The sequence below is a fragment of the Rhamphochromis longiceps genome, linkage group LG12 (genome assembly GCF_057381845.1).
Source record: "Rhamphochromis longiceps isolate RC_006_pf linkage group LG12, R_longiceps_female_GT1.1, whole genome shotgun sequence".
Classification (NCBI taxonomy): Eukaryota; Metazoa; Chordata; class Actinopteri; order Cichliformes; family Cichlidae; genus Rhamphochromis; species Rhamphochromis longiceps.
In genome coordinates this window covers 30,858,876-30,874,288 of record NC_140568.1, presented here as the reverse complement: position 1 = coordinate 30,874,288, position 15,413 = coordinate 30,858,876, and the positions used below count along the sequence as shown (strand labels likewise).

Below are 15,413 nucleotides of genomic sequence, written 5' to 3'. Positions count from 1 at the left end.
GAAGAAGGGGAAAAGATGAAAAAATGGAAGTGTGCAGTAAAAAAAAAAAAAAAGGAGCGACCTAAAGAAAAAGTCAAAGGGAAGAAGAAAAGAAAAGAGAAAGGTTTGTAAAAATCAGTGTAATCCCTTTGCACCTCTCTGTTTCTCATCTCACCCTTGCTCCGTCTTGCAGTGAGTGACAGAGCCAAAAGCAAAATTCTGGTGTCAAGTTTGACTATTCACTCCCATCACTCATCTCCTGCTGTGGGTGTCTTTTCATCTGAATCAATCTTCCCTGGGGGTAATATTTCTAGGTGAAGCACAAAGGTCTGGGACATATAGAGGTGCTGTGAGAAAGCTGCTGAATGAATATTCAATGTACCTGTGTGTGTGTGTGTGTGTGTGTGTGTGTGTGTGTGTGTGTGTGTGTGTGTGTGTGTGTGTGTGTGTGTGTGTGTGTGTGTCATGTAAAAAGTCCAGAAAAAAATCTGTAGACAGAGGAAAATATCAGGAATGGTGAAGCTTAATAGTACTTCCTGAACAATCGGTCATTTTTGATGAACTTGACTTGTTTGATGAACAACCTGACTGAGTGGTGCAAACTTCACAACCTTCATTTTCTTGGGAAGTGAAAAACATGCCACTCGTTTGACACACTCTGTCTCAGTAAGCTCTCTTATTTTCTACATACCATATCATACACAAGTGCAGGACAACCCCACTGTGGAAGAATGAGATCCTTTCTCTCTCTTCTTTTCTTTCTAACGATGCCATGACTAAAATGTTAATTACAGCTAAAAAGAGAAATGATTGTGAATATCAAACAGCAATTAGCATGTATCATCATCATTACCACCATTAGCTGCAGCACAAGATGGAGGATTATTTACCAAATGGCGAAATGCTCATCAGTTGCTTATTCAGGGCTTGAAATGTTTCACAGGCAGTGTTAAAAAAAACATTCCTCCTTAAATTTGCATAATTAATGTTGCTTAAAAAATTAACTATTGCAAGGCCCAGAGCATGACAACAAAAGAGCACTGTGCTCATTGGCAAATAGCACATATTTTGCGAGAAACCCAAGATTGAACCTGAGAATATTAAGATGCTTATCTTCAAAAGTAGCTTCTATATTCTTTATATGGATACTTTATGAAACACATGCCCTAGATGGAAAACAGACACATTCGTATGCACACACACAAATACACACTCCTAACTCTTTTGAAATTTTCTCCTTATGCTGTGCATCTGTTTCTACGCCGATGAAATTTAAATCCTTTTCCACGTGTCAATTGTCTGATCTTCACACCTGAGCACAGCCTGATGAATTCTGGAAAAATCTTCAGACCGATCACCGGGATAAGGCCATTATCTTTCCTTCAATCCATGTGGAACAAAATGTCTCCTCCTTTTTGTTCTAATTTGACTATTGTGCTATAACACGAAAAGGCAGTTCACACCTATGGTACTCAGAGGAGCTATTTTATTTTATTTTTAAATTAGATTGCTTTCACAAGCTCATTTTTTCCATCTATGCTTCCCATCCCTACCATTATTCCCCTGTTTTACCAGTGAGATAGACCCTGCAAATAAGCCATGCGAAAGACCCCATCGACCACAGCGGCCCAATGCATAAAAAACATGCTTTGTTTTAAAGGTTGCATTTGTTTTAAAGGTTGTAGATTATTAAGAGATAGGTTTTTGGGAATGTATTCTTGCAGACAGGGTTTGCCACCCTGTCAAAATAAATAAAACGGAAACTTGAACTTTCCAACATTTGGTTAACATTGTGAAAAGGTCTAATGAACTCAAACCATGACCTAATCAGATCTCATCAGTCTTGGTGCATAAACATAACTTAAGCAACAAGTGAAAACAAAATGACTAATGAATATGACTAATAGATAAATAAATAAACCATTATTCTGCTGCTGCTGAACTTGTGTTTCACCCCCTCTATCCTGCTTTCTTACCTTGTTGTACAAACGAGCCGTACACGAACCACATGGAGTTGTACAGCGTTGTTGAAGACACAGATCCCATGGGGAGCCGAGGTGGGTTGAGCCAGTTGAGCAAGTACACCAGGATGCCAACGAGGAGCACGGTGCCTGCGATGCACGCCCACAGTGACAGGTCGAAGGGTGCCAGGCAGGCAAACATGTCCACTGTGCGCTCAGCCTTGCGCAGCAGAACGCCCACAGAATAATCCATGTAGCGTGTGGTGAAGTCCACAACGCTCTCTCGCTCAGGCGTGATGGTCAAGGCAGAAAGTCCCACATCAGCTCGCTGCAAGAGGCAAAGAAGTTTGAAGTATTAAAACTGTGAAAATGTGTCAGTGAGGAAGTCAGCTGAAAAATGTGGATTCTTATAACAGCCTTAAAGTCCATCTGCGCCTTCTCATCACCTAAAATAAAGAATCGAAGGACAGCGTGCAAAAAATGTAACAGTTATCTGGAAATATCTGGCATAGAGGAAGAAAACACATGTCACAGTGATGGTAACTAGTAGTTACAATTACAGTACTTTTAAAAATGTCATAATGAACCCCCTTGTAACACCCTACTAAATTTAGATATATCTGACAGATATCAGCAAGAGATTTAAATCCATATAGGCCCTGGCTCAATTTGCACTTGTATTCTAATATGTGGCGTTTGAATCATTTACAAATGAATTAATTAATCTGTTTTCTGTCAGTATGCTTTCTGAAGCACTTAAAACCTTTCTCTTCACTTGTAAGGCTTGTTAAGAGACAACAAATGACTGCTTTAAATATGTGCAAAGATTTTAAGTTGAAAAAACAGCCGTCACTGAGTGCGTCTGCCAAGGAAAACAGGCTGAGCTTAGCTTTAATGCAGAAACAATGATGGATAATTAAAACGTTTTCAGTCCCCAGTGCTTGACTAGCAACTGCAGACATCTGCTTATACTATAATAGGGATTTAAGATGCTGCTGTGAGCGCATGCTGGTGTTTGAAATCTATACTACAGTGAGAGAGGGCACATATTATGAACTTGTTCGATAATGAGATTTTCTTTGTTGCCATAAACAACTGACTCTAGCAAGTTAGGTGAATTTGTAGGCAAACGCTGAGCCCTACAGGTACCGTACACACAGATTATGTACTTATATAGACACAGACCACATCCACATTTACATACACACACAAAAGCAAACAAAAAACTTAATTCCCACCCTCCATCCAAATTTTACAGCTCAGTGAAAAAACAAAAATGCTTAAATGTGGAGAAATTGTCACTTACACTGCGTAAGGCGAAAATTTCAGAATTCCTGTAAGATGGCTGTGGGTTGGGACAACAGTGATATGCATACAACAGTGTGTGTGTGTGTGTGTGTATAGGATGAGATGAATTGCCATGCTGACACATGTGGTCAGTCAATATGAAAACTTACAGGAAGCACTCTGGGTAATAATTATCTGGTATAATTTGGTTTTGGAGAGATAAACCTTGTAGCTGACTGATGGGGAAAACAGAATTATTTGCATGTTCAGTTTATTTGCAACTTGTGCTCATCTGTGTACACATAAATATGCATTGTGCTTGAAGCATTTCTCGGTAATTTTGTGAGCCACTGGGGGAGAGGGGCCTAGAAATGTTAAATACAAACTGCAAGTATTCAAGGTCAAGGAAAGGAGAGCCAAGTCTTACAAAATCACTCAAGCCTGACACACAGCCGAAGGAAAATAATGAAGTGATGGAATCGGAAATTTCTGAGAAAACACTGCTCAACTGAAGAAAACAAAAGACAACAATCAAAGAAAAATATATACTTGACCTAGGGTGAACAAAATGTGCATCAGGTTAATATGATTTCATCAAAGGACATCAGCAGGTATTGTGCAGATGCAGATATAAATATGAACTTGCACAAACACTTTCACGTAGTCATAAAAAGGTTGTTAAAATTAAATTAGATCTAACTGTATAAAAATGGTGCGTGTTTGGGCTGGAAATTGAAAAAAAAGTTTTTCCTGCCATTAAGAGATGATCATGGCAGAAAAACACTGTACTATTGATTTGAAAGGATCTGGTAAGATGCACACCTGTAAACCACGTTTTTTAAAATCAAACAGTTCAAGATGCGATCAAAGTGCAGCAAAACTGAAAAGCAAGCTTTGTTAGTCGAAATCAGGTAACTGACCTTGGCTATTGAAGAATATCTCATTGCTTTGCCTCGAGAGGCTCATGGGCTGCTTTTGCAATGTGCTTTGGGTCATTATCTATTTGCACTGTGAAGTGCTGTTTGATCAGTTTTGCATCATTTGGCTGAATCTGAGCAGAGACTACAGCCTTGTACACTTTACAATTCATCCTGCTACTCCTCTCTGCAGTCACATAAAAAACCCCTCTTGTTTCATTGGCTGCTATATATACATGTGGTAAGCTTTGAATCCTGAGCTGTTTATCTCGTTTCCACAGCTTTGTCTTCCATCAGTGTGCTTTAAGTTAATATTGGTTTCATGGACCCACAGAATTTTTTTACAGAGCTGTGCAGGTCTTTTTTAGATGTTTTGTGGCAAAGTTTAATCTACCCTTTCTCTTCTTGAGTGTAACCAGTGGTTTACACCTTCTTGTATTTTCATTCATGAAGGGATCTCTTGATTGTAGTCTTTGGCAATGATACGCCTACCTCCTCAAGAGTGTTCATGAATTAGAAAGACGGTGTGAAGGTGGTTTTTCATGACCAGAGAAAGACTTCTGTATTCATTCACTTCAGTTGTCATAAATGATCTTCCAGGCCTTTTGGTGTTGTAAGTGCCTTCCTTTTAAGAATGTACCAGAGATTGCCGATTTGGCTACTCGAAGTTGTCTTATTTTGTTTTTATACTCTAATGATGGACACCTTGCCTTGCTTCAATATCTCTTTGGACCTCTTGCTGAGAGTTCCAGTGAACAGCTGCCAAATGCAACTTCCACACTTTGCAACAACTGATCTTTTATCAGCTCATTGTCATGGAATAATGAAAGAACAAAATGGTTGTAATTCCCAAACGTCTAACTTTGTCAAACCCCTCGATTTATAGATAAAAGCTCCCAATTAAATCACATCTTGGTTGCTTTGTTTAAAATCTAATACGGTGGTGGACAGAGGCAAAATTACAAAAACTGCATTAATAACCAAATATTTTTGGACCTAACTCCACTCTTTCCTCCCCTTTTCCACCTTAGTGTGTGAAGTTCAAAAGAATTGTTCACTTGTGAGTAGGGATGGGTATCGAAAACCGGTTCTTGTTGAGAATCAGTTCCCACTGTTTCAATTCCTTGGAATTGTTTGCCATTTTTGCAAACGATTCCCTTATCGATTCCAGTCGCCCCGAATGACGTCACCGCGTTGCGGAGCGTCATTTACCTGGCAGGAAACACGGCGCGTAAGCGGCTCAAACGCTCAAAAGTTTACGAGAACGGATGACAACAGGGCAACTTGCAATACTTGCAAAGTAGATACTTAATTTAAGGGAGGAAACACTACGAATATGCAAAAGCATTTGCTCACAAAACACGTGATAACCTTAAATGAATGTCATGTTTTTAATTCCGCTCCGGACTCGTGAATCTCAACCCAGCAGCAGCGGTAACGTTTGCACGTCCTCTCCCGTTAATGCGGCAGGTAAATAATCAACTAACAGTGCATATTATGTTAGCGCAATCTGCCTTATTACAAAACCTGCTATTACTGTGCATTTAGGTGACCATGATGAGACAGACAGACAGAGTCTGGCTGGCTCAGATGCTGGCAGTTCTCGCTGCAGTCTACCGGTAGCGTCTCCTTTCAGGCCAGGATAGACGAATGTCACCGAGCAGTGACTAAGTTTGTGGTAAAAGGCTTGAACCAGTGTTGCCAACTCCTCAGTAAGGAAAATCGCTATTGGTTGTCCTAAAAGTTGCTAGAAGTCGCTAAATGACGTCATCGCCTAATTTGCATAATTGGTCATGCTAATCTAATTGTAACCTATGTTGTTGGAGAGAGAAATAACATCGTGGAAGAGACATAAAGTGCGTAAAAAACGTCCTAAATGCATTTAGAGTTTATTTAGAACTACAAATTAAATTTATTTTAGCAATTATTGTTTTTTTAAATGTCACAATTCCAACCCTGCTCCTTTACCTGGGCTTGGACCGGCAAAAGTGACCTGAAATAGGCACTCTGGTGGAGTTACTTTGTGTGTGTGTTTATAAGTAGTTTTAAACCTTGTGATCCACAAAACAGCATAAGAGTAAAACAGTAAAAGAAGAACTGACTGCGTTACAGCACCCACTGCTTGTTGAGAGTAAAATCGATACGCGCTTTCACGTCCTTTTTTTAGCGACTTTTTTTCTAAAAAAAAGTCGCTAAGGGGTCTGAAAACTCGCTAAATATAGCGACAAAGTCGCTAAGTTGGAAACACTGGCTTGAACCCATTTGCCACAGCAGATGCCCCCAATTTTAGGTAAGTGAATGTGTTTAATTGTAGGCAGGGTCATTACTGGATATTCTTGTGTAATTGCTACTGAATAATTTATGTTATACTTTGTTATTGCTACAGAAGAATATTTATTTTATTATTTTACATTTACAATTTTTTTTCCTCGGGACCCTGTGACACCCCATTGAAGAGCCGTAGGCTGGATCTCTTAAGATCTCACTGTTGGGTTTGTAAGGCCATGTTACTCCTAAATTTCTATCTTGTTCAAAGAGAAGATATAAAACAAAGTTCTAAGCTAATCAAACTTAGTGTTCTCCTTTTTTAAAAAGAATCGATAAGAGAATCGATAAAGAATCGAATCGTTAAACAGAATCGAAAATGGAATCGGAATCGTGAAAATCTTATCAATACCCATCCCTACTTGTGAGTGCAGTCACGAAAGAATAAACAGGAAAAAACAGGTAAACTCACCTTAAATGTTGAGTTTAAAACCTAAAATATTTATTTAGTCCTACCTTTGCTCAGACCTCATATTTAATAGGAAAAAAATAGTAATAAAAAAAAGTTTTAGCAAAACATAAATTATTTTAAGCATAAAAGAATGACTTGATTGCAAGAAACTAAGGTAAGCTCAGGGTTTATTATTGGCTTCCACATAACAACAGTCAATGAATATTTTAAACAATCAAAGCCACAGAGGAACAGAAAGTGCCTGTCAAATCACGAGTTATTTTCACAAGGTTCACAAGAAACACTTTCCTGTGTTGCCTTGTCTTTTAAGATGGACTCCAAGCAAAGCAACAGCAATCTTGCATGTGCTAGGAGTTTTTCAGATTTGAAATATTTATGATTATTAGTATCATCACATTTCAGTGATATTAAAAACAGAAATTCATATGTGACTACTCTAGACTTCCTGCATGTAAAAGTTCAGCTTGGTTTTATTGTGTGACTTTGTTTAATCAGCAAAAGACGGTGTGAGTATGATATGAAATATATGTATGATGTGACAAATAGTTATCAAACTCAAGCATTTACAACTAGCGCAAGATAAGCTGCCAGGTCTCCATTTATGTTTCTCTAGGATATGCTGCAAGGAACAAAACTAAAAAAACTGCTCTCACACATATAATAAGGGCACTTTGAGATATAACAGAATATTAAACAGCAATGAAACTGGTAAATTTTGAAGTATGTCAACTGAAGTCTATGTCAGTAGGGCTAAGTCATGGTCAAAGTAGTTATTTTTCAAATATGCCAATTTACTACCCTCAATCTAGAGGCCTCTCCATCTTTGGTGAACCCACATTTATAGTGTCACTATATCATCTCCACTTTTCCACTTTCCACTGAAGCAGTTCAAGTGTCTGCCAGCAGTTATAACACTTGAAGATACTTGAAGCTAGTCAAATTATTATAAAGTTGTTGTGTTTCTCTAGTATGCAAAATCACACAATATTTCATCTCTGCGCCTCCCAAATCCACTTCAGCTTACATAGTACAATTCTTTATGAATGAGTGTCTAAATGTCTCATTCCAAATTAAAGACGTTTAAAGACATAAATCCAATGGTTACCAAGTGGGTGATGATGGAACCCATCCGAGTGTGAACTAAACCTAAGAGAGGCTGTTCTGTTCAGCAATTGATTCGTGTCTACATGCAAGCTTCTCCTCCTTCTGCAGTGATATAGTATAAGCGTGTGCATAAACAGGGAACATGTATTTGTATATGTATTTGTTTGCTCATGTGCATTTGTGTATGCAAGTGATCTTCTTACCTTGAAGACTAATTCGCCCATCAGTCCATTCCATTGACCATCAGGCTGCAAGCTGCCATATTTGTGGTCTGGAGCAATATAGATCTCATACTTAAAGCCCAGGTAGTTTGACAGAGCATCCAGGACATCGATGGAAAAGCCCTGGTACTTCTTTGGTTTCCCAAGAACATTCTCTGACACCATTACAAACGGCTCCTCCTAGAAGGCAACGAACAGTCAGCGTGTCAGTAAGTCAGTCAAGCAGCCAATCAATGCACCATTCATTCAAGCATCAAGTCCCCCATTACCCTAATAACCATGTTAGCAGCACAAAAGATCATTTTGATGGCTGCAAGCATATCTGAGAGAATCTACATTTTACATTTAAAGATAATGATACAAGCAATGCCTGAAAAGGTAAAACTATATGTTACAGGTAGGCTCTTCTCTGGGGTTTATTTTCTACTACCTACTAGAGATATTAATGCTGCAAATGTGAAAATAATCCTATGTGTTATTCTAGAAGAAATCAAAGTATGAAAGCAAGCAGACATCTTTCAGCATATGTTCATTATTTAAATTATATGCTGAAGCACCTTTTGAGTGAGTGTATGTTGACTGTAACAAGTGAAAATCATGATTAACCCCATTATTTGAAGTTCTCATCTCGGCATACTTGTATTCATTTATGGAACCAATTTATTAATTTACTGAAATGGTACCCTGTCTGACAACTTAAAGTGAATTAAAATGTTGAAGATCAATAACTGCACCCTAAATTCCAGCAGTTTTGTTTTTAACGATTCATTCTTAAATACCATTGGGAAGCCTAAATCTCTTGTATATTGATTTCTGGCACTTGGCTCTCTGTTGAGGTTAAATGACATCCAAAAGCGTTGTCATTTTAGGCAATTAAGTGAACAAAGCACAAGGGAAAACAAGGTTTTTTTTTTTTAATTTTCAAGGAAACTTTGCTTATACAAAAAATAGAAAGCAACATGAGACTTATTTTCATTTCCTACACCTTGGATTATGTGTTTTCCTTCTAGCCGTTTACCACACAATTCTTGTTTAATAAATCCTTACTGATGAGTGAAACATTGCAGACCAATGTGTCTTATTTTATGAGACTGTTTGTGTTATTGACAGGATATTGGGTGCACATTAAGCACAGACATTCAAACAGAAACATATACACACAGGGCATTCTACACATTAACTTGGCATTTTCAAATCCTTGCTAGCAGCTGCAGTTCAATAAACTATTAGACAGTGAGTGGACATGCATACCAAGTCCCTCTCTTACCACAAGCATCCATCAATTCAGGTGGGAACACCCACTAATAAAAACAGCCATACATACTGATTTTCCCCTCAACTGACACTGATTGCTTCCTTATTTGGGGGGTTCTGTAAACCTTTATAAACAAATAGACATGGTGGAGAAAAGCTGGTTGGCATTGTTCTGCAGGACAATCAAGGCAAAGTAATAGTACAAATTTCCTGATCTACAGTTAATTACACTATATAACTTTTAAACTACATTATGTGTGAAAGACAGAGTAGGTGTGGAAAACACATAACACCAGCAGTTTACGTTTTTTAAGCTTAACTTTTTTTTCCATAGCATTAATGTATTAAAGTACATTAAAGTATCAAAGAGTTATCACAAATGGCATGCATATTAACGTTAGCCATTTCACTATAAGCACTTGATTAATTGGCCAACAACAGGTGTGAGGACCTCTATAAAGCAGAAGTTTTGCAGATCTGTGTTAACAAAATAGCAAAGAAGAAAGGCATCAGCAATAGTTTTAGAGAAGTAATTCTTGCTGCCCATCAATCTGGGAAAGGTTATATGATCCAAACAATTTCACATCTATTATTCTATAGTAAGAAGAATTATTCACAAGTGGAAAACTTTCAAGACAGATGCTAATCTTCCAATGAGTAGATATGGAGTGGAGCCTAAGGTCAGACTATGCGATGCTACTAGTAATGCAGTTAACGTGTTACAAACGTAAGGTCATAGAAAAAGAAAAATACTGAATAAGTATGGCTTGTTTGGAAAGGGCTGCAATGGCAGCACAGGTTTGGTTTACAGAGATACATTCAAACCACAAAACTTCGGGAATATTGTTCATTACACAGATGAGACCAAAGTGCAGATGTTTGGGCATTTGGTGAAAACCAAACACGACATATCAGCACAAACAGCTCATAACACCTGTCAAGCACAGAGGCGAAGGGGGGAAGATTTGGGCTTCTTCTACAGTGATCATAATCAAAGTATTCTAGAACCAAATATGAGGCCATGTTGGAAAAAAAATCAAAATATTGCAATCACCCAAAGTCTACACTTCAACCCAATTGAAATGCTGTGGCACAACCTCAAGAGTGCTGTGCATAAATGAATGCCTGCAAACCTCAAGGATCTAAAGAAGGTGTCCACCAGAAATCCTCCACAATAATGTGAAGAAAAAGCTATTGAATCATGAGGTGTACTTGTGAAAGTGTGTACTTTCTTTTAGTCATGACTGTGTTTTATCTTATCTTATCTCATCTTATCTTAGCTCTGAGAGAATTAATACACTTGTGGGTATGCAACTGATATTTTTTTTCACTTGCAAAATAATGAGACTATCTAAAAGTCAACAAAAAGTCATGTAACCATCTGAACATTGCGCTGTTTAGTCTGATTTTAAACTGTTGGGCTAAATCACTTCTCAGTAAATGGTTTACAGACTGAAATCTTGCAAGAAAATTATCCTTTGAGATGTAGTATTACTGTGATGTTAATCTGTATTTCTCGAGTTGCTTTTCTTTCTCTGCTTTTTCCCTTACAGCCCCTTTGTTTCTCTTGCCACTTACCAGCTGACATATAACACTTTGCATCTTTCCAGGGTGCAATGTCTGTAGATTCTAGTTTTCCCTGAACATATGTCTAGAATACCTCATCTTCCCACATCCATCAAGCTACAATACTCCCACTTGTCACCATGCAGTATATAATCTCACGTCCCTTGAAGTTACTGTTCCCATGTCTCATTTCCATCATTTCCCCTAACTTTCCTCAAGACTAATTCCTGTAACTGGAAATGTTCCTCTTATTCTTTTTGGAAAAAAAATACCAGAAACAGGAATTGCTCCCTCCACAAAAACTAAGTAATACCACTTGAAGTTCCCTCTAGGGAATGCTAGTTTTGACAGAGTCATGTGGTAAGTTGTGCCACTGTGATCATTTCCAAAACACTCTGAGAAATCTATGTGTACCATAAAAGTAAAATCTATTTTGAAAGGCCCAGACAGCGCCTGCAGTAGATTAGATTTTATATTGTGTGATAATGATTTTTCTCTCAGTTTCAGTTTGGTAAAGAAAGACGATATAAAGTTCAGAACAACAGAAAAGCAATTCAAATTGAGACGCAAAGAAAAATGTACACTAAATTCATATTTAGTGTACAAGACAGTGGACAAGTTTTTTTTCTTTAGAGAGCTCTTTTTTTATATAGGAATTTTAATAATTATGTTTTCATTAGTGTATAGACAATCATCTGTATCGATAGAGCACTGTCACATTCTCCATGGTCGACCATATTTATTCTCCAAGAACAGAAAAACCAAACAGGCTCTATCAGCAGGCTTTTACATTTTGAGTTTGCATTCACTTAAGGCTCTTCTAAGCACTCAGAAAAAGATGGGTAAGCAGTTGGTTGCAATCTCCAACCTCATCATTAGACTGAATCCTACAGATGGTCCCTTTAAAATACATTTTATTGTTAGATGGACTATCAAATGAAAGTAAAGGAACAACTGTCAAATTGTAAACATCATTTAATTTGATTGCTAATTCATCAATCTTCAGTGATCGATATCATTAGCCACCTTGCAAAACAAATGTGGCATTAATTACACTTGTGGTTACTGTGTGTCTTATCTTCCTTCAAAGTAAAACTTTACTTTTTATTCAGAGAGAACATTGTGAGCTCTCTTCATTATCTCCAAAAATATGAACTCAAGTTAAAAAGGGACATATTTTGCCTTTGGCTGCATATTTGGGCTACTGTAGCTAAATCCACAGCTTGCTACTTAAATCAGAGAAATGTGCACCCTCGCATAAAAAAGGACAAGACCACTACATATGATGAAAAGAAGAAAGCCATGCTGATATTAAACAATTTAATTTAGAAACATATATAAGACAGTAATTTTAGATTGTTAGGCCAGCTAACTATATAGTCTTACATATAGTATAAAGAAAACCACATTTTGATAACTGCTTAAAGCGCTTAAACTATATTTTTTAGTTTTAAAACATCGTTTTTGGCTAATTGTGTCACTTGTGCCCAAAAGTTTTTCTACTCCTGACTCTATATTATAAAGCAGGATTTATTCTTATCCAGCTAACTTCACTGTTAACCCGAGTTTTCAGTACCCTGAAATTGGGTCACTTCTTACTTCTAACATATGTTGCAAAACTAACGTGCTGTAGAGCAGGTTATGAAATCCTACTGACCAAATAGCATCACCGTTCCTGCAAGATCCTTCTGTGCATGGATAGCAGGAGGTACAAGTGTCTGAAGTTTTCTAATAATGTCTAATGTCTTTGTGTTTCCCCAGTGAGCATCAGTGTTAAATGCAGATTGAAATATGCCAGACTTTAATATACTATATAGTATTTAATATAGTAGCTCTTCTCCAGTCTTACTGAACAAAACCCATGCAGTACATTTAATACTAAACTACTGTACATGGCTTTTCCTCCCATCCGTAAGTGCCTGCACACTTATGGGTCATAACCGCAACAATTTACACATGGAAAGATCTGGGAATGCACATGGACATTTCACACCCTTTCTAGGCTTTTCTGCTAGTAGGCCGACAAGGGGGATGAGGCATTTTGGGTAAAACATAAACATTTTTACACAGGCAGAGCTACAGAACAGGAAGAGCAACACAAACTTAAAAGTGTGCAAACAATACACCTTCTCACATTACTAGAGATACTCCTTCCCAAAAATGAGAAGAGGGACAATATTCACAGCCCATATCCTTTTTGCCTTTAAGGATGATGAAAATCAAAGACTGAAAAAATGTATGAAAAGATCAGTAAAAAGGGATAGCCACAAAGATGTCTAGCATTATCGCTTTTTTCCCTCTGTTTCTCACTTCAAAGGGGGGATATGAAGAATTTATAGCTGTGAATCTTTAAAGCACTCAAGGGATATACTCAAATCGATGCTGCGGGCGAGGCAGATAGAGCTGGAAAGCCAGAGTCCCACCACCATCAAGACTCCATCACATAGTTGTCAAATGTCAAAATGAAGGCTAATGAAATTATGATAGCTTGGTCCATTAGTGAGCTCACCGTGGTAGGTATTCTTCGGCTTTTATGATCCCCATCTTTACTCCTAACACTGTCTGATAAACTGTTTTTTTTTCATGCCCTCACATAAGCTCTTAAGCTGTCCCTAGATCCATTCCCATATATATAAAGTGGAATGACTGGCACAAAAATAGACAAAAGGACAGATTTATAAAGGAGCAAAAGTTTGAAATGCCAAATTAATACAGTCTCTCCTGATTCTTCAAGATGAACAAAATAGAAAAGTTGTATAAAGACTGAAATCGGTCTTCTTTGTCTTTGGACAATTGGAAATCTTGTCATAATCGAAGAACAGACACACGCACAGATTAACAAACTGACCAGTTAAACTCACCAGAACAGTGACAACTCGTAGCACAACTCCCCTCATGTTGTTTTCCAATTTTCTGTCTGTCAGAGTGCCATTCAATCCATGAACTGGGTCCCATGTGGCTAGCTGTAATGTACACAAACAAAAACACACAGAAACACACCAAACAGTTAGTTACACAGAAATCTGAAACATAAGACTGGTTAATTCCTCAGTAAGAACAAAAACTTAGCGATTCATCAATCACATGCTTGGATTTATCCAAACACTGCAATGTAAGTATCACTGATATCATTGAAATCCAAAAAGGCTGGTTGTTTAACAGAGCCACATCAGAATGGAGCTAGATTTCAGTGTTTTTTCACATTCTTTTAAATATTCAAAATAAACTGTAAGCTTGCAGTGTTTTAACCACCTTTATTTAACAGTGTGTTAAGTTATTGTTTTGAACAAAATGATCATTATCTCTGGTGCACTACGGTAGTTCCAGCACTTTGGTAGCTTATTTCCAGCCCAGATGGACTCACATGCAATGCCAGAATACACAGTTGTAATGGTGACACACTTCATCAAACATAAAAGAGAACAAACTTCTTTCATTACATATATATATATATATATATATATATATATATATATATATATATATATATATATATATATATATATATATACATATATATATATATATATATATGTCAAGCTGTAAAAATGTAATTGGCCACAAAAAGGTTTCCTTTCTTAAACGCAGCTCAATTTCTTGAAAGTTCACCCGAAAGAAAAGTACAATTCACAAAATAGTGTGTCCCTTAAATACTTGTGTAATGAGCAATAAAACAAGAAAATAGTCTTCTAGTCTCACCTTAAAAGTAAACAGGCTTTTTGTCTTTACGGAGACCAACCATAAAAACGAAAAGCCTGTTCATCTACCTGATTTTTGTCAACACATGGAGGTGCTTAAGAGTTCGACAAGTTCAGCTTCACCTAAGTTTTCCTACGTTTATTTTTTATTTCCACAAAATTTTATTTTTTTCATTTTGTTCCAAACATTTACTGAACATCTTTTTTTGTACACTGGGTGCAGTTAGTACTGAGCATCATGAATATTGCACTCTAATCTATTTCTGGAAATTAAAAAGAGTCAATTAAGCAAAATAAGGATTTCGACTAACTAATCTATGGGTGACCAACCAGAATGTCCCAATTAAAAAACCTTCTTGTAAACCACCAATCAGGCATATTCACATTTCAGCTACACATTTGGCTCATCTAACTTTTATGTCTTATGTTTTGACGGTTCCCATTCCATATTCCTGCTAATCGCCAAAAAACCCTTGATCAAATTTCTCTAGAATGTATAGTTTACAATCTGCAGTTCACCCCCAAGTGCATGATGCGTAATGTGAAAAATGACAAACACAAGGCTTATATGATTGCTTCAGCATGATATCCCATATCATTACAAAATCTGACTTAACTGAGCACTGAATTAATTACCTTCTGAATTACCTAGGACCCCAACATAATCATAAACAGCACATAATATACTG

The 15,413-nt window shown here is 37.2% G+C and overlaps 1 protein-coding gene across 1 annotated transcript in view; it reads right to left on the bottom strand.

Annotated features, from left to right (window-relative positions):
• Positions 1 to 15,413, bottom strand: part of grid2 (glutamate receptor, ionotropic, delta 2) — a 548,960-nt gene that overhangs the window by 102,355 nt on the left and 431,192 nt on the right. The window contains exons 9-11 of the mRNA XM_085425768.1: positions 13,888 to 13,989; positions 8,189 to 8,386; positions 1,956 to 2,268 (exon numbers count right to left, since the gene is read on the bottom strand). Coding sequence (XP_085281894.1) covers positions 1,956 to 2,268; positions 8,189 to 8,386; positions 13,888 to 13,989 — 613 coding nt within the window. The remainder of the gene's footprint in view (positions 1 to 1,955; positions 2,269 to 8,188; positions 8,387 to 13,887; positions 13,990 to 15,413) is intronic.